Source organism: Musca domestica, unplaced genomic scaffold (assembly GCF_030504385.1).
Source record: "Musca domestica strain aabys unplaced genomic scaffold, Musca_domestica.polishedcontigs.V.1.1 17, whole genome shotgun sequence".
Classification (NCBI taxonomy): domain Eukaryota; kingdom Metazoa; phylum Arthropoda; class Insecta; order Diptera; family Muscidae; genus Musca; species Musca domestica.
In genome coordinates this window covers 962,369-986,766 of record NW_026712230.1, presented here as the reverse complement: position 1 = coordinate 986,766, position 24,398 = coordinate 962,369, and the positions used below count along the sequence as shown (strand labels likewise).

Here is a 24,398-nt window from a genome sequence, read left to right as displayed (position 1 = left end):
AATAATATTGTAAAATTTTCTATTTCCAAACTTAAAGTAGGAATTTCTGGAAATCCTCCCTCTATCACTCCCAAGAGTGATCTTCACGCAAAATTTCATATATATATCGATCGTTCAATAATAATGCTGATGAGAATAGAAAACCAACCGAATGGTTTGGTTGTTGATTCAATTCTAGTTTTATTTCAAAAATATTTTCCTTACGTACTACTGAAACTAATCTAACTTAACCTAGTCGCAGCCACACAATTGTTCTTATCTATTCTAATATTGAATGGAGAACATTGCAGGGCTGCTTGACATCTCATTCAAGTGGTCTTGTGCATCTACTGAGCGCATCGATATATGTGCGTGTGGCTCATAACCTTTATTATCTGACTCATTATCGTATGCGTCAGCGCACACGATCACCGAATTGTTTACATGTGGTATTTTATGGCGGCTGGGAAATATGTAATTTTTGAATATTGATTGTTTATTGCTAGTTTTTTCCAGCGCCTCAACCGCACTCAAAAGTATGTACAAAGTATTTTGTACAAATGCTGTACCTTTCAATATTTTAAATTCTTGTTCTAATCAGTCGCTTAATCCCTCAACAACCATGTCGTAAATTTTAGTCCCTTTTTTTAGTGAGGATTTCAAATTTCAAAGTTCTAGGTTTATCTAATATTTTGATAAAAATGTTGTGCTACTTCGTAATTTTTGTTTTCTTGAACCATTCAGGTTTGCCTTAGCCCTTTTGCTGCAGAATTATATTTTTGCAAAATGTCAACTCCTGCCTTCTCCTTATTAATGACCCTCATGCAAAATTTGATAGTGTATTATTACTTTATACTTATTGTACCCCTGAAATATGTCTTTTCTAAAATCCGGCTGTTAGTGGTTGCATAAGAACAGTGTAGTATCATTTGTGTCTGTTTGTAATTTCCGTACCCTCTGGCTGCGAACTGTCAAAGACTCTCCCTTATGTCAACATTTTACACCACCAGTGCACCTCATGCCTATTACATGAAACCTAGCTCAACTTCTTTGCAATTAGTAGTACAATTGGTACATTTCTAGATCCCCTAAAATTCGTCGTTATTTGAAGTTTCAGAATCGTAGCTAAATTCCAAGCTTAGATTCTAACACTAAAAATATAGAATTTTGATTCCACAACTACATTATTTGTAAAGTTTGGTATTTAGTTTATTATAGCTGTACTGCTTCTCATTTAGTAAGTTTTTGGTACGATTTAAGTACATTAAAGTACGATTATTGAACTAGAATTTCGCAAGGGAAATACTCTTCGCAAGGGAAATACTCTTCGCAAGATAAAGTTAAACATTAATTTTTAGAATTCTAACACAAGCGGAACAAAATTAAACACTTGATATGATAGCATTTTTGGTACCAAAACCACCGCCTTATATGCTTTTTCGTATATTCAAATTCGAGCCCAAACCATAGGTTTTAATACTTTTTGGAACGAATTTCCAAAAACCTCGTTTTATCGTTATCTACTACAAATTTAAAGATCCTATCCTTATCCGATTCGTGAATGAGACAATCATATTTTTCAATTTCAATATATATATATGGTGTTATGAAGTTCATAAATTCCAATTATGGAATGATATTTTGGACTGTACATTAAAATTCATAATCTAATAATGTTAATAACGTGGCTATATAAGGAGTAAAGTAGAGAAGCATAATCCCATATCTTGAATATAGTATGTATAAGCAAGTTGTGGAGAGAGATGTAGTCCCGCAACCCCAAAAAAATTGTTGTCTGTGGGCAACATTTGGCTTCAAAGGATTTCTGTAAATTTCTGCGTGCTAGAATTGAGGTCCATTTGTCCCATCCACTATAAAACTGGCGCACTGAAGCTTATGTGTTTGAAAGTATAGCCTACAAAAATCACAATATTTCGGTTCTAAAAATAAGATATCAAAGTATGATTTAAAACATTTCTTCTAGTTCTGCTAGTCGCCTCTGCCGACTAGATCGCCGTTTTGAATTATTTATTTATTCATTTGTCTCTGTGCAACTTTGATGAAGTTAAAAAATGAATTTATCGAGATTAATTTAATTGCAGTTTTCTATTTGTCTACAAAAATAGATGCATATGGATGTGCACATACACATATGTACTTACATACCTTACACTTGTTTGATACACAAAAAGGTTACAAGCAATTTGGGTCAGATGTATACTATTACTATAATCGAATTCAGAGTGAAACTCGGGAGGCTAAACATCAAATTTAGCCATTTTACTAGTCATCAAAGAAATCTCAATTTTCTCAAAAACCCCGAAAATATTTCCTAATGTTTTTGATCAATTTTTCCACGCATTAGTTTTTTGATTTGACGCCTGAAAATAACATAAAATTTCATTTAAGGTGGAAGTTGTCAGAGAAAGAAATATTTCAAATTGGATAGAGATCTTTGGATTACACCCAGAATCGGTGGTACAGAAAATTGATAATATCGGCCCACCATTTGGAATTGTCCCCTTGTAAGCATAACTTTTTGACATTTTGAGTTCTTATTATGCAGAAACGCAATCTACAAAAAATTTTAATGTGATGTGATTTTAATGTAATGTGCTTAAACCCTTAAATGTTATTTTAATATAAATAATTTCCTGGTGTTTATGTAGGATTTAAGACTCTTGACGTCTTTCAGGACCTATAGTAGAATTTTATGGCAAATTATTTTGTATAATATATTTACTTCCTACGATCCCGATTAAAGGAAGTTTTTAACCAAATTAAAAAAAGAACCAACAAGTGCCATTTGTTGAGTCGCTTGAGGGTTAAAATGTTCTACCAAAATATTCCTTGTATTTTTATCTGCAATATTGCCAAAGACACTACATACCTAAAATGCACGGATTCCGATGAATCTTAATCCGAAAATGTCCAAAAGTATGGATGAAGTGGAACTTGCCCCTCTATTTTGGTTACATTACGATGTAAACTTTCAAAACGCACATACACGTGTCTTCTTTTTTTTCGGCTCCACTTTCATAATCTGCTGGATTTTTCCCGTAATTATTATATGTGTTGCACGGTGTGTGCGGTGTCCAACATTGTGGCCAGTATTTCTCGAATAAGTCCAATGCTACTCGTGCTGTGTGGCACCGTCTTTTTAAACCACATATCATGCAAGTCGAGTAGCGCGGTAGCGCTTCCCATTCACAGTTACGTTACGGTTCGCTGCATCTTTGAAGAAGTGCGGTCCAAAGACAAACCGCACCAAACTGTGACCTTTTCCGGATGCATTGTTGGTTTTTGCAATGCTTTAGACTGATCATCACTCCAAAATCGAAAATTCTGCAATTGAGCCAAAAGTGAGTTTCGTCACAAAATCAGGCTTTTCTGTGAAAAAGATTTGCTTGTAGAACTTGAGTGAAACTTGGAGGGTTTATGGTGTTTAATTCGCATAGCTTAATCGCAATAACTATTTTCCAAAGAAGGGCCATAGCGATATTTTTTTTTTTTGCCCACAACAGCTACACTGCTTCTATCCTATCTCGCCGAGCTGAGACAATCTAGCAATGAATGTTTGTCCGTCCATCTGTCCATGTTAATTTGTAAACACGCTAATAAGAGTCCGATCCTCATGAAATTTAGAATGGAGGTTGGGTTAGGGTCAGAATAGAAGCCTATTGTTTTTGGAGATGATCGTAAAACATTTAGAGGCTGAATAGACCAAAAAAAATCCTGAATTTGCTGTTGCTCTGCAGGCCACAATTAAAAACGCATACATAACGGGTAAAACAAACCATAACTTTTATGTCAATAATATGGAAATTTCTACTAAGCCGCGAATATTTTTTTTAACCAAATTACAAATACATTTAGTGGTCGCTTTTGACCATTACAGTGAAGCTGAGAGCCAAGATATCGGATATAGAAAAATAGGACAATATATATTTAAAAAATAGATCTTAGTTATTCTGCTTATAAGTCAAGAACCGCTGGACCGGTTTTTTACAATTTTCATCAATTCGGAATGGTTTCTTGCCACAAAGGATTAAATTTAAGAATCGCGTAAAAATATGACAATAAAAAGCGTTATTTTTTTCGATTTTTCACACATATATTATAGCGTGCGATTTTTTTAAATTTGTTTTTCAATTTTGACTTGTACATTTTCTTTTGTTTTTCTACAACATATCTATGACTTCATTTCAAAAACGAAATCTTCCTAAATGGATTTGGACATAAGAGTGCTTTCAACATTTTGTAGTGTTGTAGGGTATCACATGGTCGGCTCCGCACGACTATAGCCTTTGCTTACTTGTTTTTAAATGTTTTGCTAATTTTGAATTCGACTTCTATGTCACTCTTGACGTTTATATTTTGCAAATGTCTTTAGCAATCCTTTTCTACGCTATAAATATTGAAATCAACTAACGTTATAGAAAATTATGTGTTATTGGCTATACACCTATTTTCTCGTATTGATCAGGTCCAAGTCAAATGGAATTCTCATTCCATCATTTTCATCTCTAAATATTTGAAAAATAATCAAATTTTCTTAACATTTCTGAAGGGCTTCTTCTGCCCAGCATCTATTCTGTTGCTTACTACGTTTTGCTATTCCGCAAACAATTATATATGTGATTGTCGTATACGTGTTTAAACACACACACATTTGTCACAAAAAAACTTGTATAACAACAAAAACAAATAAATGCATGTAAATATTTACATACATTCATTTGCAGATATTTTCGAAGTTCAACTCCATCAGGTCTAATTCAGTTCCGCATATTTACACAGTTGCCTGAAGGTGAATTCATATTTGCATAAACGGACGGATGGACGGACGAACCAACAGACGGACATGTTGTTGTACACAGCAAAAAAAAAAAAATGAAACAACAACGACAACAACATGGAAAAAAAATTATGGAATTCTAAACATATTTCAATTAAAATAATTTAATTTTTATTTACTCTAACCACAAACGTAAAATTCCTGATGACAACAGCAGCAAAGTGTGGGCGGTCAGTTGGGGCTGGACAAAATTGAAAGAGGGGTCGGTCAAACAGTTGCAATTGCATGACAAGAAACGAACGGCAATAAACTATGTATTGAATTTTTATGAATTTACACAAATATGAAATGCCATGAATATTTTATTTTCGAGCTCAAACACAACAAGCCGATTACCAAATTAGTTGTACGCTTAAGGGCATGCCTGACACGGAATAAGTGGCGCTGTCACCCTCTGTTTATGTTTTTGTAGCAAATGTAATTTTGTTTTGCAGAACACACATTGTCAATCAATTTCTATTGAAAATTATAAATAACGAACGAATGGATTTTATATCAATTTGTTTTTTTTTTTTTTTTTTTTTGGTTTTGGTTTTAATCCAAGATTAGACTTTTTTGGCAACAAAATATTAAAATAAATAATTTGGATGAGCAAAACATGTTGCAATTTTTTTTTCATTTTTTGACCTTAGCTAAAGAAATAAGGGACGGTTACTGTCATTTATTTCGTCATTGAAACAAGAGAACCAAAAATGAAATACCAAGAACAAGTAAAAAAGTATCGGTCGATTTTGCCGACAGATTTATACCCTCAGCCAATGTTCTACCATTTAAAAATATTTTGAGTTCTGTTTTGATTATTCTAACTGTTGCTCCTCTATGTAGTAGGTTCCGAAGAAGTGGGTCGATATTGTCCGTTTCGTATCGGAGCTAAATAAATATGATAAAATATTGCAACGTGCCAGGCTTGGATTATATTGATTACTCCTTGACTTTATATGAGACACTAGCTGAACCCGGTGCGCTTCGCTACCCCTTTTGATTTTATATGCATTCAAAATTTTATTTACGAATATATGTTGGTCAAAAAAAAAAATTAAAAAAAAAAAAAAACTATTGCACTACTTTAATGCGTTAATAAACAAAATCATTACAAAAGCAGTAACATGACATGCTTACACGAAAGATTTGTCCTTTGGATTTATTTATTTCATAGCAAATACCAAGCGTGCATTAAACTGCAATTTTTTTTAAGTAGAGTGGCATTTCTATTGCAATTAGTGAATTCGAGATAGCAACATACTTCGCCGTAATAAGCGTATTTCAAATAAATTGTTGTGTTGTTTTTTAGTGTTAGCCTAAGGCGTTGTGGGTCAATGGTTCTTATTAAAATCATATCCCAATGTGATCCGATTTAAATATAATTTTAAAAAAATTACTTTTACACCAAACTCCGCCACACCTTTCATATTTCATTGAAATTGGTGCGTAAAATAAGTGAAATCGGCCGAGAATATATATATGGGAGCTATATCCAAATCTTAACTAATTTCCAACTAATTTATCACATTTATTATTATAACCAAATTCCGCCACACATTCTGAATTTCATTGGAATCGGTTATATATATCGTGTTTGGTGCATAATATGTATGAAATCGGCCGAAATATATATGTTAGCTATATCCAAACCTCAACTGATTTCAATATAATTTGGCAATTTTTTCTGGTGCCAGATTTTGTCTCTCTCGCTTTGGTTGCATCAAATATGTGAAATCGGCTGAGTATATATATGGGAGCTATAATCAAATCTGAGCGTATTTGAATAGAATTTGTCAAATTTATTTTTGTACCAAATTTAGCCACTTATGCCGAATTTCATTGGAATCGGAAACACGTATCGTGTTTTGTGCATCAAATATGTGAAATCGGCGGAAAATATATATGGGAGCTATATCCAAATCTGAACCGATTTTAATATAATTTGACTAATTTATTTTCTAATCAAAATCCCGTTACATATTCCAAATTTCTTTTGAATCGAACATACATATCGTGTATGGTACATAAAATACATGAAATCGGTCGAAAATATATATGAGAGCTATATCCAAATCTGAACCGATTTTAATATATTTTGACAAATGTATATTTGTTTTTATTTCCGCTACACATTCCAAATTTCATTGAAATTGGGGATACATAGCGTGTTTGGTGCATCAAATGCTTGAAATCGGTCGAAAATATATATGGGAGCTATATCCAAGCCTGAACCGATTTCAATATAATTTGACAAATATATTTTCGGATTAAATCCCGTCACACATTCTAAATTTCATTGGAATCGAACATTCATATTGTGTTTGAGGCATCAAATGAACGAAATCGGTCGAAAATATATATGGGAGCTATATCCAAATCTGAATCGATTACAATATAATTTGTCTAACACAAAAAGAATACTTATGCGGGCCCACGTCTTCGTATGACCTCTATATAAAGATATAGCCATGGTAGAACTAAGAAGGTAAAGTCATGTAATCATATGTTTACATTTTTTTTCCAAATTTATACTTTTGACAACATCTCATTGTCAACATCTATACTCATAAATCCAGAACTCAGAAAAATAGAATGAGATTTTTATTGAATGAAAAATGTTTCCTATATAGTTTACATTTCAGTACTTTGTAATATTGGGAAAAGACTAATTTCAGGTACGAATATGAGCTCCCAATAATCAGAAATTTAAATAATAATTACTCATAAATGCTTAATTTGGAAATAAATATCATATTGAGCGAAGGGAGAACCCGTTATGGGTCGAAATTGGCACATCATAATATTTATATAACGTTTAGGTCAGTAGACAAAGTGGACAATAATGTTTCACACATTCGTGTACTTCCCTTACTAAGGTCAAAATGTTAATGTTAATAAATCATAAAATAATGGAAAATCAGAGTCGAATTTTCTCTAAACTTTGAACTTCCAAATATACAAGTGTGAAATAGAATGGCCCAGAAAAATAGAAAGTACAAAAAAATATAAATAAAATAAAAAACCATACCTCATATACATCGAATCAAGAACTCGATTTAAACCTGGTCCGTGGAAGTATTTATGTCAGATATAGATCTGGAAACTAAACTAAAAATCACGTCTTTCAAATAATACGAAAGTAATCTCCAGCTATCTTCAAAATTATACCTAGTGTAAATATGGGATGTACTTCTCTTTGTGGTACGTCTTCCAAAAAGGGGGCATACATCTGCCCGGACATTGACTGAATTTGTCTTACTAGAGTTTTAACTTCGTCAAAATTTGAAGCAAAATTCCTGAAGCAAATGAAATATTTCCTTCAAACTTTTCGTTCTGTGTACAGTTGGCACATGCAATCTATTTCATTTACATTACAAACATATAAATAGCTATGTAAGTATGTATGTATGTTTATGTATTTGTTTAGCATACAGCATATATTTTTTGTGTTGTACGAATGACAAAAAAGTGCAAGGCGAGCATTTATTGTCTTTGCACAAAACAACACAAAAATGCTCCATTGTAAACATTAGACAAAAGTAAATATTTAAATTTGCATTATATACAGTGTTGTTGCTGTTGTAGCTTGTTGTTGTAATCCACACAAAACACTCATATGTTTTGGTCAAATCAAATAAAAAGAAGAATTTCCAAAGAATTATTAAAAAGAATAAAAGAGTGCAGATACTTCATTTGTCCGGACAAAGAAATACGAGCAGAAACACAGAGATAGAGAGAGGCCCATAAATAAATAAGTAATGAACAAAAACTATTTGTTCATAATTTTTCATTTATTATTTGAATTTGTTATTTTTTCTGCTTTTTTGTTTGTTTTACTCATCTTCCTTTTCTTCTTCTCCCTTTGTTTCAGGTTAAAACTTCGGATCCCGCATTTTTGAAAGTGTCCGTTCACACAAAAGCTCATGGCTCTATTCAGTATAAAATAAAAATTTTGAAACAACTGCCATTGGATGAGCAAATATTCGTCCAGGTTGTTTCGCCATCAACAATGCAAGATATCCAGGTGAGTGCAACCACAAACAAATGAGGAGAACAATTGTAAATGTTTAATGTGTATGGTTACTCCATAGAAATATTATAATTAGGATGATGGAACGTATAGAATGCCCTTGCTATGCTACCATCCATGAAAACAAATTTCTAGGGGTCAACAATAGGTTGCTGTGAAGCTGTGCTTATTTTATAAGATATTATTGAAGGCGGTACATTATTTTTATTTTATTATTATTATTTTTTTTTTTTTTTTTGGGTATGAAATTAGAGTTTCAGGCAATGCGGTCTGTAAGCCTCTTTATAGCATTTATTACGCATTTAACATAAAATCTAGGCTTCTACATCCACCACGTAACTGTAACATTCCAAACAACCAAATAGATTGATTTGAAAGCTTCTGCCTTATTAGGCGAAAGTTATTTGTAGATGGATATTTGATCATTTCTTTCTCTCCAGTTGAGCTACAATGACCTATGGAGATGCACTGAGAAGTCTCGCGGATCTAATCACTTTGCGACGCGTTTCGTCGTTAGTATAGTGGTTTTAAGGCTGTTTTAATGGCTAGTAATCCCATGCGGTGATTCTGAGACCACTTATAACATATTATTATAGACCTTAAAATGAGTTGTTATAGTTGTTTAGTTCTAATCTCTGTTAATCTGGTTAAGGCTCCAGGTTAAAAAATTCGGCTACTTTGTGAAGTGAGTGGGCAGATGTTTTCTGGAGTAAGTGAGGTAGGTTTGGCAGGATAATTAAAAAGGTGTAAGGTGTATCACATTTAGAGGCTCTCTTGTAGCGTTGGACCTCCCTCTCTAGATCATGTATAACCTTCTTGAAACACCTCGGTGGGGGAGTTTTATTCACCATATGATGGTTTCAATGATTTCCATGATAACACCCAAGCAGGTAATGCAACAAATGTATATGGTTATATTGACGGGACTTCGCCCCCTTAGGTAGATGGTCCACTGGTCTCAGGAGGAGGCAAGCTGACGCAGTTCTCAGGGCAGCAGAACATATTGTCGAATGTGACCCCCAGGATCTTGAGATAGCTCGTGGTCGGTATCATATTCACCTCGACCTGCACATTTAGTTCTGTTCGTATCTCCACAGCCCATGTGGTTAAGAGTGTGGCCATTGATTTTCGCGTGGAAGCAAGTGGCAACTTCCGCGAGATAGGTGTTCAACCTTACGCACTTGTTATCAACACCGGACGCGACGCCATAATCGTACAATCATCAACATATGTAACAATCTCTATGTCGCCTGGAGGGGAAGGGATTTCGTAAAGATAGAGGTTAAACAGTTCCGGAGATATCACCCACCTTGGGGTTTCATTGTACGGGGATTGGACTTCATGTTCCGGAATTCCACGTACGACTGGCATCCACACATATAGTTGATTATCCAACGTTTCAAACTTGGTCGGATGGTAGTCCCGTTTACATCCTCATACATCCTTTGATATGTCAAGGGCTGACACTGTTCTACGATATGGCGTGTTCTTGTTTAATTCTCGACTGACATGTGTGGATATTGCGTGCAATGCTGGAGTAGTGCTGTGTTGTGAACGGAATTCGCGTTGATGGCTGGCAAATGGATAGCTTTCTATGACGCTGGGCAGGTGTAATGCCTCAAGAGTTTTGCTACTGGCGACAAAAGCGGAATTGACCTGTATGATACGCCTTTGCTGACATTCTTGCATGGTTTCAGTAGCGGGCCAATCCTGCCCATTTACAAGGCTACGGGAACTATGTGGGATGCTAACGACAGGTTGAAGACTTTAGTGAGATACTCAACACCCGGTGTACCCAGCTGTTTCAACTTTAACATGGATATTCCGTCTGGGCCTAACGCTTTGGGTGACTTAACGTTTCGGATGACATTTGCAATATCAATCATCGTAAACAGTGGCGGTGTCTCCTTGTTGGTTAAACTATTCAGCGCACCTCTTTGGAATAATCGCCGTTGTGTCGTTAAAAGTGACTGAGGTCCTATCATCCTTTTTCCCAGGGTTCGAAAGCGACTCGACTTACTTTTATGTTCCAATGTTGCAACACTTCAGTGGTCTAGCCACTTTTTATGTTGTGCTCCTGTATCAACTAAAATCAGTAAGGTTGGTACGCCGGAGCTCATCACGCTCATTCGTTAGACCCCCTGCCTCTGTTGGAAATTGGTCTTATTTCGGGTATTCGACAATCTTATCCGCTACCACAAACATCAGAAGGGTGTAGCAGTTCGGTTAGTGGACTGAATTATGAGCAGCCAGCTTTAACATGGTTAAAAAAGTGCGGTGTTCAATGTTATGAAATGGGCCGATCACCAATGGAGACAATTAATTTGGTTTTATTATAATCATAGCTATTAAAAATGAGAAATAAAAGCCGGATTGTCTTTGAATTTCGCACATCTTAATATTTCTCCGAACACTCCGAACAGGTCTGGTATGAAGATGGGATATAACGTGTCACTTCTTTAGGTACCTACCTTCAATAGCTCATAAACGCGACTTTTTTCAAACTTGGCCTTGTCTGAAGGGGTCTACATTTTGAAATATTATAACATGTAACATTGATTTTGATCGGATTCTCCCTTTGGTCCAAGGAGACCTAAGGTCTAAAACCTTTGTGTCGATTAGGCACATTCGATTAGGCCATAGAAATTGCAATTTTTATTAATAAAAATTAATCGGATACTTTAGATCTTAAACTCAAATGAAAATTTTTCTTCCTTCTCACGAAAATGGTTCTTAAGTGGAAGAATTGATGGACATGCCTGTCAATTTCCGTCACATATCGCTTCGATATCGACGTTCCAACAACATTCGTCAAATACAAATCTCAACTCTTTTTCGCCTTCGTTTACATTATAAGAATAGTTGTTATTTTTCTTTTGTAAAATGTTGAAAGAATTGCGAGAATTGTGTGTATCTGTGCCGTTGTCGATGTTCTTGTCGGAAGTCGGTGAATGTGAAATTGTCTTGTCGTTATGTAATTAGCTAAAAGACTCGTTATTTAAAAATTTAATGAAGTTAAAAACTTCTTGCAATAAAAATGAACAGACAGACGACACATGGTATGTGAGTGTGTGAATTTACGTTAGCAAGTATATGTAAGTGTGTGTGTGTGTGCAATTGTACAACATCATATTAAAATATTCATATTTTCTTATTTAACGTCAAGCAAAACGACTGATGTTGTTGCAAACTTGGTTTTATTTAAATTTTCTAGTGTTGTAATATTTTGAAAGGCTTTGTTGCTGCTGCAGTGGTAGTCTTTGTTGTTGTTGTCGTCGTCGTGAAGGCAAAGAAGCTATTGCAGTGTTGCAGATATCTGTACAGAAAACACGTCGTTGATGCTGGGGAACAGCTTAAAATACAACTCCAGGGAAATTTCCTTGACTCGGCGAACACCCAGTTCCAATTTCCTTTGGATTTACATCTCTGAGGCTGATGCTGCTGCTGCGGCAGCTATGCGTTCAGCTGTTTGGTATTTCAATAGTTTTTGTTCAAACAGCGATAAGAACTTTATGAGCTGAAATTTGTATATTTTTTATTTGGCACATTCAATTGTTGTTGCTACTGGCGCTGCTGCTGCAGCTGCAGATGTTGCTGCCACAACTTACAAGTTGCACAATGCAACCAACACCAGTGCGGCTGCTGACTGCCTGAATCGGTTTGGTTGGTTGGCTGCATCTTTATCGGATTTATATAGCATGTATTTTTCTGTCTGTCTGTCTATCTGTTGGAATGTGTGTGTATAAATATCGTAAAATTACATGCAATGCAATATGTTTGTGTGTGTGTGTGTTTTTGTGAATGCATACAAATATATGGTATATTGTAAATATTTTTCATATATACATATATATTTCATATATTTTTGTGTGTGTGTGTTTTAAGAATGTAGAGTGCGTGCTCACGTTTTTCGTTCACAAACACACTCGTGCGTCATACACATACAAACACACAAACACAGAAACACGCACCGAACATCCTTTCATAACTTTTCTACAGTTTTTATCCGTAAAATTCAAGAAAGTTTATTATAAACATTTTTGTTAACAACTTTAATTTAAATTTATTTTAAACTATTTTTGTTTTTCCTACACTTCTAATTCGGTTCTGTTTTGTGTGCCATAAGACTTGAACCGTATTTCGAAGAAGAAGAAATTTCTTCTGCAAGGAGGCCAAAAATATTTTTTATGAACACACATTTGTTGGCATTCGTTTTTGGGACAAATTTCTACTGTTGGAGTCTATGTCGAGATGGGCTTCTAGAAAAACATTTACGGACATTCTAAAGCCCTTGTTGAATATATAAAAAACCCCAAGGGCAGATTCGATGTAAATCGGACGTGTTATTGTTTTTCGATGCAACAGCTCTATATATCTTTTTGTAGCCATTGATGATTAATTTGAGATAAAAGTGTTTCGCTCAAACTGCATGAAGAATATCTATGTAAAAAAATGTCTGGAAGACACAAATTGAGATCTTTAAACCCTCAACCTTTAATATTTTATGAAAGCAATAGAAAACTCATCCATAACTGGAATAACCCTAGACCACAAGTCCACCACATTACGTTCACACCGTTGGTAGCATTATTAGCTGTATTTCGAACAATGGACGGAGTTTCCTTGGTTGTTTTGAGTGGACCGATACTTGTTCCTAGGAAATAGTGGACCGGAGTATCACTTTCTGTATTACTTGTAAAAAGTACCGACCTTTAAGCGAAAAGTCGGACGTGCCTAAAACTTTAAGGTCCCTTGTTCGAAAATTCGCGGAAGGTGATAAAAACCAGTAAATAAACAGTAAGTGAGACCGGGCCGAACTAACTTCCACCATGAATTTGCAACCTTAAAAAATTGTTGGGAAATACTGCTAAAATAAGAAAAATACCTAATATTGGGAGTTACCGTTATATTGGGGCCTATACAAAGGCGTGGACCTACATTTTTGTCATACATGGGACTGATATGGCCCATTTTTTAAACCAATGATTCTTGAAGTAATCCAATGCTCTCTATAAATTTTCAAAGCTTTATATTAAATGCTGCGAAATATATTTTAAAATTGTGAGGTCGCATTGAATAAATTCTGAATATTGGGAGGTATGGGGGCAAAACAAAGACGTGGACCTGCATAGATCATTTTCTGTCACAGACTGTAGTATCCTTTACGAACATACAATGCCAGAATTTTAACAATTTCGTTAAAGAACTTCGCTAATCTCACAAAAATACCGATTATAGGGAGGTACCGTTACCGAAGATGTAGACTTTTATGAGCAATTTTCTGTCATTGAAAGTAGTACCCATTAGGAAGTTCAAATTCTAAATTTGAAACATTTTCCCTGAAAATCATCAAAATATTGAATATCTTGAAATACAGTTTCATGGGGACTATATCAAAACTTAGACCTATATTGACAGTTCTATGCAAGGATAATTCTTACATAATGGGAACACATACTGCCAATTTATAGCAAATTTGGGTTGCAAATGTGACTAAAACATCCAAAAACCTTCAAATCTGCTTGCACAGTTATATGTGTGGTATACCAAAACGTGGACCTATATAGCCCATTTTATATATCAATATATAAAAGTCCTGCAACAAAAAAACACATATGAATATATTTATATAACTCTACTTCATTTCGTTCGGAAGCTACAGCGATTTTAACAGACGGACGCTAAATCAACCAAGAATATTTATACTTTGTGTGGCCTAAAATGTAGTTTTCGAGGTGTTATAAACGGAAAGGCAAACTTAATGTACCCCACATACTATGTATGTGGAGGGTATAAACAATAAGAGTTTGCATTACCAAAAAATAGTACGCCTCATTTTAACATGGACATATCAGAGGAAGAGGAAGCTTAAAGTTCAACTTCGAATACGAACTCATTCGCGTGCAAAATGCGTTCTGAGGATTTTGTTGAGAAATTCGACAGAGTTTTATTTTCAGATATTAGCGTCTTTTTTATATGATATTTGCGCAATTAAATTTCATCAAGATCAAGATTTTTTGTATTTGGAAGGCGATTAACATTTTTATTCTTCGACATTGCATTTTTCTGCTTTTGGAACACTGTGACCCATGATGGGAAGGACCCACAGCTATCGACCATTACTTTGAAATACTTTTATCAATTACTTGCATGAAGAGCAAATGTTATTCGTTTATATCATTGTGTTTAAAAATATGTAATGTGTGGTAAAATCATTTGTTGTTGCTGTTAGCGTTGTTGTTGTTGTAGTTGCATCATTGTTACATTCATCCACACCAGTTGGTAATGGATGGTGGTCGCATAGTCATGCACTTTTAATACTGCCACTCATACGTTTAACAAAAGTTTAATGTACAATACACCTACAGTGTACAACATAAACACACACACATACATACTCCTATATGTGTATTGAATTGTGGGAGAGTGTGAGGTGTATTTGGATTTTCGAGGAAAATGCATACACCTTAATTCTGACATCAGCAATTTATAAAATTATCTGCGAGTGTGTGTGCGTGTATGTACATGTGTGTATGTTAAAGGTGGAAAAACGCTGTAGTGTTGTTGTTGTTCGATCTGAGTGCAGGTTGTACGGTTGGTTGGTTGGTCGGACTTGCTCCGGCTGCTGTTTGCATGTTCCTTTGTGTTTGCGAAAACTGCCTTTGTTGTTGTACATCTGTAGTTGTTGCTGTTGTTTATGTCCAAAGTTGTGAAGAAAGTGTATAGTGTCCATTTATTATTTGGAAAAAGTGTCAGAATTCAGAAAAAGTAACGTAAAACGACATTCAATTTGCTCCTCGGGGCCAATCTTCTTATATAGGTCAGCATCATGGGAAAAATAACTAAACTCTAGTTGAACAATTAAATACATAACACTATTAGAAAAAATGTATTAAGGTCTGTGGAAATTCATGAAAATTGAGAGGGTGGAGGTATTTTGGGACACAAGCCTAGATGTCTATCTATGTGTGTAAAGCGAGAATTTGGAATCCATTTAAAATCGGCAAAACTAAACAAATTTGAAAATTTTTGTATAAAAAATTAAACGAAGTTCTGGAAAAGTAGAAAATTCTCAAAAGATAATACAAAAATAAAATCAATTCCAGGATTATAGAAAGTACTTTTCGGAAGGAAGGAAAAGGAAAATGTGTTGTATGTATTCTAAATTCAAAAACAGACAGTAAAACTGTTCATGTTGTGTGTTATTATGCTTTAGGTGATCTTTCAACAATCCATGGCCTTTCGAATAAACCTAAATTATTAGTCTGTTGATGGCCCTTAAAAATTCGCGATCAGCCATTTGGTGATTGTCCGTAGAAATTTGTCTGAATTGGTCCACTCGCCGATGCGTCCTTGGCACTACATCTTGTGCAACTAATACCTGAGAAGCTCTCTCACCGAAATTTCCTGATTAGGACTATATTGGTTACTTCCTTTACTTTACATGAGATATGTGATAATTTTTAGAAAATGTTAAATGTCCGTGAGGATATAGTCGACCGAAGTATTCCATTTTAATACTTCATCTAATATAGATAAAAATATTGGTATGGGCAAAATCAAATTAAATCCTTTTGTGGGGAAGTTACCAGAAGGAGTAGATCATGTCCAAACTCGATCTAGGGTTGATAATAATATTTCGATGTACCAATTTTGGACAAAATCGGATACTCCCTTCAAGAGTAATCACCAGCCAGCTAGACAGACGGACATCGCTAGATCGACTCCAAACGTCCTGAAACGGATTTGGTCCCAAGAGACCTCGGGTCTAAAACCGTTATTTCGATGAGGCATGTTTTGGCCGTATCAAATGATATATACCCTCTGAAGAAGAATCAAGTATTAAGTAACAAGTTACAAATGCAATCGATCTCTTTTTAGCAAACTGTAGATGAATTTGTGTTTAATTTCACCAAACGTATTTTTTTGTTTCGTTATTTTGTATGTCGGGCACACCATGCACTCAGCTCCTATTACTAATATTTATGTTTTTTTTTTTTAAATGACGGTTTTTTTTTTTTTTTTTTTTTTTTTTTTTTGCCTTGGTGGGGACTGGACCCAGCGACCCAAGATTTTGTAGTTTGGGCTGCTAGTAATGCGGGAAGGGTATGTGGTTGCCATCTAGTGAAAGTTGCAAATACGCCTACCATGTATCTGTTCCTTCAGATTCTTCGCAATATTCATTAATTATATCGATATTAAGAATGTGCATGAGATGTGCAAGAGAACGCTAACTTTATTTCGCTTCGAACTTTTATAATTTAAGAACCAATATGAGCAGAGACAGTTGTGGCCTCAAGCCCCTTATTAATTGTAATTCCAGGTGGGGGAACACATTTTTGAAGCACCTTACAGCCTCTTAAATCCCTCTTCCCAATTATTTCAGTCAACCACCAATTTTATTATCTCAGACAGATGTTCAATCGATGGAGTATTTTACGCTGATCAATATTATGTTGATGTTTATGTATTTTATTTACATCGAAGAGCGATGTCCAACTTTTGCGATGTAACGTTGTTATTTTTAAATAAATAACGTGACTTGCATTTTCTTTTTATTTTATTTTTTAATAAATTAGAGAACATTTTGAGATGTTGCATTTGTTGCAAGAAAAAGTACATACCTAGTTCTTCATTTTGAGAACAAACGTGTGTGTGTGTGTGTGTGTTTGTTTATGTACATATGTAGTTGTGGTTTACATGTAGACGTTTCCAAATATTCTCACGCCCAACTCGAAAAGTTTGCTGTTTGTTGCAAAGAAAATGAAGAGAGTGGAAACTGCTGCACAAACAGGCAATTGGATAATACATACATGTGCATAGATGTGTGTCAGTAGGTATACATATGTATGCATTATGTACATGTATGGGTGGGTGTGGATGTATGTGTGTTTCAATTTGTTTTGTTATTGTTTTAATATTGTAATCTAGTGGATTAATTTAAATAGTTTTTCTATTTAAAAAATTGTTTTTTTTTTTGTTCTCTCTCTCTCGTTTTCCATAAAGTTTTTAAAAACTCTTTGTTCTTATTTCGTTGTTGCTGCATTTGGTTCAATTTGTTGCTGTTGTAGTTGTTGTTGTTGTTTTGGTTGGCTGTTGGGTTGGCTGCTGCAGGGTAATTGTTTTTGTTGTTGTTATTGTATGCATATATTGAGAATTTAATTAAAATTAGTTCTTTTTATGAAATTCATTTAAAGTTTTTGTTTTTTGGATTTCAAGAAAGGAAAAAATTGAATCCCAACAATTTATTATACAGATGTGGTGAAATGCTAGCAGCCGCAGCAAAACCCAATCTGTAAAATAAGCAAAGCTTCATGTTTCCTTTGAAACTGACAATTTGATTACAGGAAAATAAAACTTCGTTGCAGAGAATGTGGATGTGTGTTTTAAGATTTTGTATTTTGAAGAAATGATTGGAAAATGGAAAGTTTCCTCCACATGGAACATTTGGTGGGTAAATATTTCAAAGTGTGACCATTTGTGAAATGTGCAGCACTTTCTATATCAACAGATGAACAAAACAAGTTAAAAAGTATCAGTCGTATTTGCCGACAGATGTATACCCTTAGCCAATGTATAGTTTGACGTCTGTTATTATCATTCTAATTCTTGACCCTCTATTGAGTAGGTTCCAAAGGAATGGGCCAGATTTGGATTATATTGGTTACTTCCTTCACTTTATAAGTGATACATGACAATTTTTATAAAATGTTTTAATGTGCATGAGGTACCAGATATAGTCGACCGAAGTATTCCATTTTCATACTCTATCTAATACAGATAAAAATATTGGGTTTCTGGTTGAGAGGAATATTTAGAAATAGAAAATTGTAAAGAACCGCTGACTTGTTTCGCAAGTTATGACAGATAAAAACTTTGAAAATTGTGAACCTTTGTGGGTGAGGTGCCAGAAGGAGTTTGCTGATATGTATCATCTTCACAACACATCTTGTGTTGGCAAAAATGTTTGTATGTGTGAAATTTGAAGAGAGTTGGATGCTTACTTCGCTTTTTTTTTGAGCGTTTTGTTTTTCGAAATCTTCAGCCCTATGTGGAGGAAGAAGAATGGTCCGATCCCTACCATATTTATAACAGATCTTGTCCGAATGGAGTTGGATTTATGACCTCAATGGATATTCTAAATTTTGACCCTTTGTGGTGGAGGTACCAGAAGGAGTGGACCGATATATTCCATTTTCACACCAGACCTTGGGTAAATAGAAATATTGTGATGTGTGTAATTTGAAGATAATCGGAAACTTATCTAAAATTTTATAATAGCTATAATTATTCATAACTTTATCCTTTATGGGGAGTCACTAGATGGAGTGGACCGATATTGTCCATTTTCGCACCTGACCTAGCAGTGATGCAAATGTTAGGATTTGCAAAGTTGGAGCAAAATCGGATTATTGCTTCTATTTCCATGCAGAAAATATTTTTTTTTTTTTTAAATTTCGACCTTTGGTGGGGAAAGTACCAAAAGTAGTGGATCGATGTATTTCATCTTAAAACCAGACCTTGGATTAATAAAAATATTGGGATGTGAAAAATTTGAAGACAATTGGACTCTTACATAACATTTTATAAGAGTGGTAATTAATCAAAATTTTGACCCATTGTGGGTGAGGTACTTGATGAAGTAGACCGATAATGTCCATTTTCGCACCTGACCTAGAACTGACGCAAATATTAGGATTTGCAGTGTTGGAGCAAAATCAGATCATGGGTTCTCTTTTTGTGCAGAAAATATATTTATATATTTTTAAATTTCGATTTTTTGTGGGGTAGTTACCAGATGGAGTTTACCGATATTGCCCATCTCCGAACTCGATTAAAGTTTGACAAAAATTTTACGATGCACCAAGTTTGGACCAAATCGGATACTCCCTTCGAGAATTGTCGTGCGCAGCAGCCAGCCAGACAAGCGGGCGGACGGACGGACATCGCTAGAGCGACTCCAAATGTCCTCACACGGATTTGGTCCAAAGAGACCTATGGTCTAAAACCGTAATTTCGAGTAGGCACGTTTTGACCGTATCAAATTATATATATCCTCTCTAGCCATATGGCTGGATAGCTCTGTAATGGAAAGAAAAAAAATATATTATGGTCTCAAAAATGAAGAGATGTATAAGGTAGCTGCGACTGATACCAATTTTACGATATGTGAAGTTCTAACCAATTCGAAAACTTGATATCATTTGGATGGAAATATGAATCGAATCGCAATGTTTATTAAGTGCATTTTGTCACCAGCAAATACTTACAAAGCAGCATCCAAACCCCTTATTTGAACATGGGAATGTCATAGGAAGTACCTACCAAAATTCTATTTTAATTCGCCACACTTCATGTTTTAAGAAGTTTCTGAGCTGCCCTCGAAAGTCGACACTTATTTCAGGTTATAGAATTTACACGAGCTTGGTTAAGATCTCCTAATCCTAATCTAAATTTCAACTGCTATAATTTCAATCACACCTGTACTTCGAGTTGTGCCCATAGCAAACCAAAGGCATATGCAAATAATCTGACATTAATGTAAATAAAAATTTCTTCCATTCGACATGAATAAACATGAGCCGTTAAAGCTTTTTGGCGTTTTGTAGTTAATTTGCATTTATGTACCGTGATTTTTATGCCGTAAATCATAACTTGAAACTGTTTTGTTTTTGCTATTGTTGTTGTTGTTGTTATTCTGCGATAGGTGTCACCTAAGTTAAGGCAATAATGACAATTGAAATTTTTGTACTGTCAGCGAAAAATGTTATATCAAAATAAATAGTTTTGCTAATTTATTTGAATTTGCATTAATTTTGTTTAAGAAAATGCTGAATGCAACGAAAACGCTTTTTGGGATATGGAATAAAATCACGTTCGAAAAAGGTGGTATTTCTTTTAAAACGAAACACACAAACACGAATGCTAGGGGGAGAACTGTACACGATTTTAGAGGATCCATGCACAAGTATACTCAAGACGAGTGCGGAATATATAGTATACACTCGACCCTGGCAGCGAATGGGTTAAATAAAATGTGAAGATAGGATGTTTGGGTCCGTGACACAAAAACAAATAAAAAACGTACCCTCACCTATTAGGTAGAACAAATATTTTTATATTTTTCAAACAAAACAATAAGTTTATATGGGGACCATACCAAAATGGGAAGGATGGTTACATATGCCAGATTTAAATACCAAATTTGAAACAATTTCCTGGGTTCTTGTGACTAGAATTATCAAAACACCGAATATGGGCGGATATGGAAACCGTTGACCAGGGTGAGAAAAACTGCAACCAACTTCGGACTGCTGTCATTTCTAAGCCACTCGTCCGACAGCTGTTAAAATTATTCCAGTGACAGCTCATTATATTGTTTACAAGAGTACAAAAGCATTTTGGTGAGAATTTTCCAGAAAAAAGTTATTCGTGATGGAATTCAAGCGTGTTTTCTTTATATTTCGCTGGAAAACCAAGTGGTGAATAAATCTTTTGTGTCTCGTACCATCGCTCGTTACCGTGATACGTATCGTAGCCCGACGTCAAGGAAGTGGACGGAAGAAAGCAGCAACATCAGCAGAAATGGTTCGAAAAGTAATGAAGCGACTGGATCGAAACCCGCGTCGCAATGTCCGAAAAATGGCTCGTGAACTGAACATATCGTAATATTCCATTCGGCAAATATTGAAAAATGAGCTCGGGGTAAAGCAAAAGTGGTGAACTGTCGAATTTGGTTTTCTCCGATGAGAAAATATTCGTTGTCCAGCAGTTTGTAAACTAACATAATGATTGTGTTTACTTGCCAAAAAGGTCAGCTGAAAATGTGCACTTCGGTTGGCCACCAGAACTCAAGCGCCGGTCATGGTGGTGGTGTGGGCCGCCATTACAGCCGATGGTCGCTCTCCGCTCGTATTAATCGACGGTGGCATCAGAATAAATTCCGAATATTATCGCGAAAATATTCTGGAGGATGTATTAACGCCATTTGCACGAGAACATTTTGGCCGTGGATCTTGGACATTCTAGCAGGACTCAGCACCATCGCACTCAGCACGCTCCATCCAAAATTGGTTACAAAATGAGCCACGAAAATTTCGGGATACCAATCCGGAGTCTTTTTGAAAGCAAGGTTGACACTAAAAAATACCAAAGTGTCGATACCTCGAGCAAGCGCTTCGCCGGAATGGGCCAAAATACCGCAGAACAATATTCGGGCTGCGGCAGGCCGTTTGAAGGCCATAATTCGTGCTAAAGGTGACCAATTCGAACATATCTTAACTTTTTCTTAAATTTGACGCCAATACTGAAGCATATGACAAAAAATTGAGTATGCAGGTCCACGTCTTCGTATAGCGTCCATATAACGATACCATCCGATATTCGGTATTTTTATACCCTCCACCATACATAGTACGGTTTGTAACTCATCGAAATAATCATTTTCGATCCAACAAGGTATATATATTCTTGATCAGCGTAAAATTCTAAGACGATTTAGCCCTGTCCGTCCGTCTGTTGTAATCACGCTACAGTCTAAACGAATTAGGATAGGAAGCTAAAATTTTGCACAGATCTCTCTTTTGTCTGCAGGTAGGTTAAGTTCAAAGATGGGCTATATCGGTCCACGATATCGTATATCCCCCATATAACGGTACCCCCCGATATTCGGTATTTTGATGATTTTACCCACATTTTTCAACGGAATTGTCTAATAATCCACACAAGGAGTTCTTTGTGAGTACTTTACTCCCTTAAAGAGAGTTGTCTATATAGGTCCACGATATCGTATATCCCCCATATAACGGTACCCTCTGATATTCGGTATTTTGATGATTTCAGCCACATTTTTCAACGGAATTGTCTGAAATTCCACATATTAGGTATTTTAAAGATTTTAAAAAGAATTTTCAATGGATTTTATTTTTTTTGAAAATTTTCTAATTCGTTCCAAATGGTGGAGGGTATTCAAAGTTCGGCCCGACCGAACTTACTGCTTTTTTACTTGTTAAGATTATAACAGAATTGTTAACGGATTCTATTCCATTCCAATCTATTTTTTTTTTTTTTTTTTTTTTTTTTTTTTTTTTTTTTTTTGTGTAATTCCCAAATTCGTTGCAAATGGTGGAGGGAATTGAAAGTTCGCCCAGGCCAAACTTACACCTTTTTACTTGTTTATATACGTATAAACTTATAGTATATAAGATAACTATTTTCGATATGGAAATTAGTCGTTCAATTTTTAACAATTAACATACAACTAAGCGATAGTGGTCTTTTATTTCACACATTAAATTTGGGATAAAAAATCACACTGAAATTCACTCAATATAAATTATTTTTCCTGCATGCGAGGTAGCGGGCATTTGCTATTGTTCACATAAAACTATATTTTCAAACAAACACAATTCTCTTAGGTTCTAATATCGGTCGTTTCCATAGTTTAAAGAATAATACTGAATAATTTCAATTGAAATTTAAATTTAATATTCATCGGTGTTTCCTGTTTTAATTTGTCATCCTCCGGCATTTAATTTGTCATTTCTTCCATAACGAGCTTCATTTGTCGATTTATATTCCGAAAATTTCCCAAAATGCATTCAGTTATGCCAATTATGAATGAGCGTCTGTCCGTCTGTGTTTGTCCATTTACCTTGACTATAGTTGAGGCTATGATCTATCCTCTCTATGTCCATTCTCCTGCTTCCGATTTGCGTACGTGATAATATCTGAAAATACTTTGTGACCCAAAAATGTTTATAGTTTCACTTCCGACGAAGACTACGACGATATTTATTGCTAAATATTGCAATTACAATGTAAAAAGATTCAATTTAAATATAATTGGGGCATGGATGATGACACACACAAAGACCAAGACAAATCACTTCTGTGCAGCTGCTGCAGCTGTTTGTCCAGTTGCTGCTGTCCATCACCGAAATGCCTGGCTGGCTAGCTCTTCTCTTCATGTTGCATCTCCTTATTCCTCTTTTGTGTGTGCAAGGAAATATGACAACAAATTTGTCACAGACACAGTCATACATCCATACATACATACCACACACATACACAAATGCACAGACGAAAGACATGACTCGTTTCCCTTTGCAATTGCTGACCATTTTCCAAATCTGTGAAGTGAAATGGAATGAAATGTAATTGCAAAGACTTCTTCGTCGGTCACTGAGCCATGACTGATAGTGGGGCGGAGCGGTAGCTACAGCGGCAGCAGAGCCAGACGGGAATTGTAGTGCTCTCAAACAAAAGGGAACTTTATTATGGAAAGACAATCAAAGGATTTCGGTGATTCGAAATATGTCCCTGAACAACAGTTGCTGGCTGCAACGGCTCTTGCCTGCCGTCGCATGCCCCACCAATTGATCGACTGACCGACCGACGGACAAGCATTACGCTTGCAACACCACCAGCACCACAAAACGAAAACAAAAAATTGGCAAAACACAGGGCGCAGAGCAGAGCAGAGCAACCAGCCAACCGGCCAACCAACTAACCAATACGTAGTTAGTTGCCACTGCAGTCAGTGGCTAC

The 24,398-nt window shown here is 35.4% G+C and overlaps 1 protein-coding gene across 1 annotated transcript in view; it reads left to right on the top strand.

Annotated features, from left to right (window-relative positions):
• LOC131800517 (nuclear pore membrane glycoprotein 210-like) overlaps nucleotides 1-24,398 on the top strand; it is a 126,940-nt gene that overhangs the window by 87,663 nt on the left and 14,879 nt on the right. Inside the window, exon 21 of the mRNA XM_059120327.1 lies at nucleotides 8,691-8,843. Within this exon, the coding sequence (XP_058976310.1) occupies nucleotides 8,691-8,843 (153 nt within the window). The remainder of the gene's footprint in view (nucleotides 1-8,690; nucleotides 8,844-24,398) is intronic.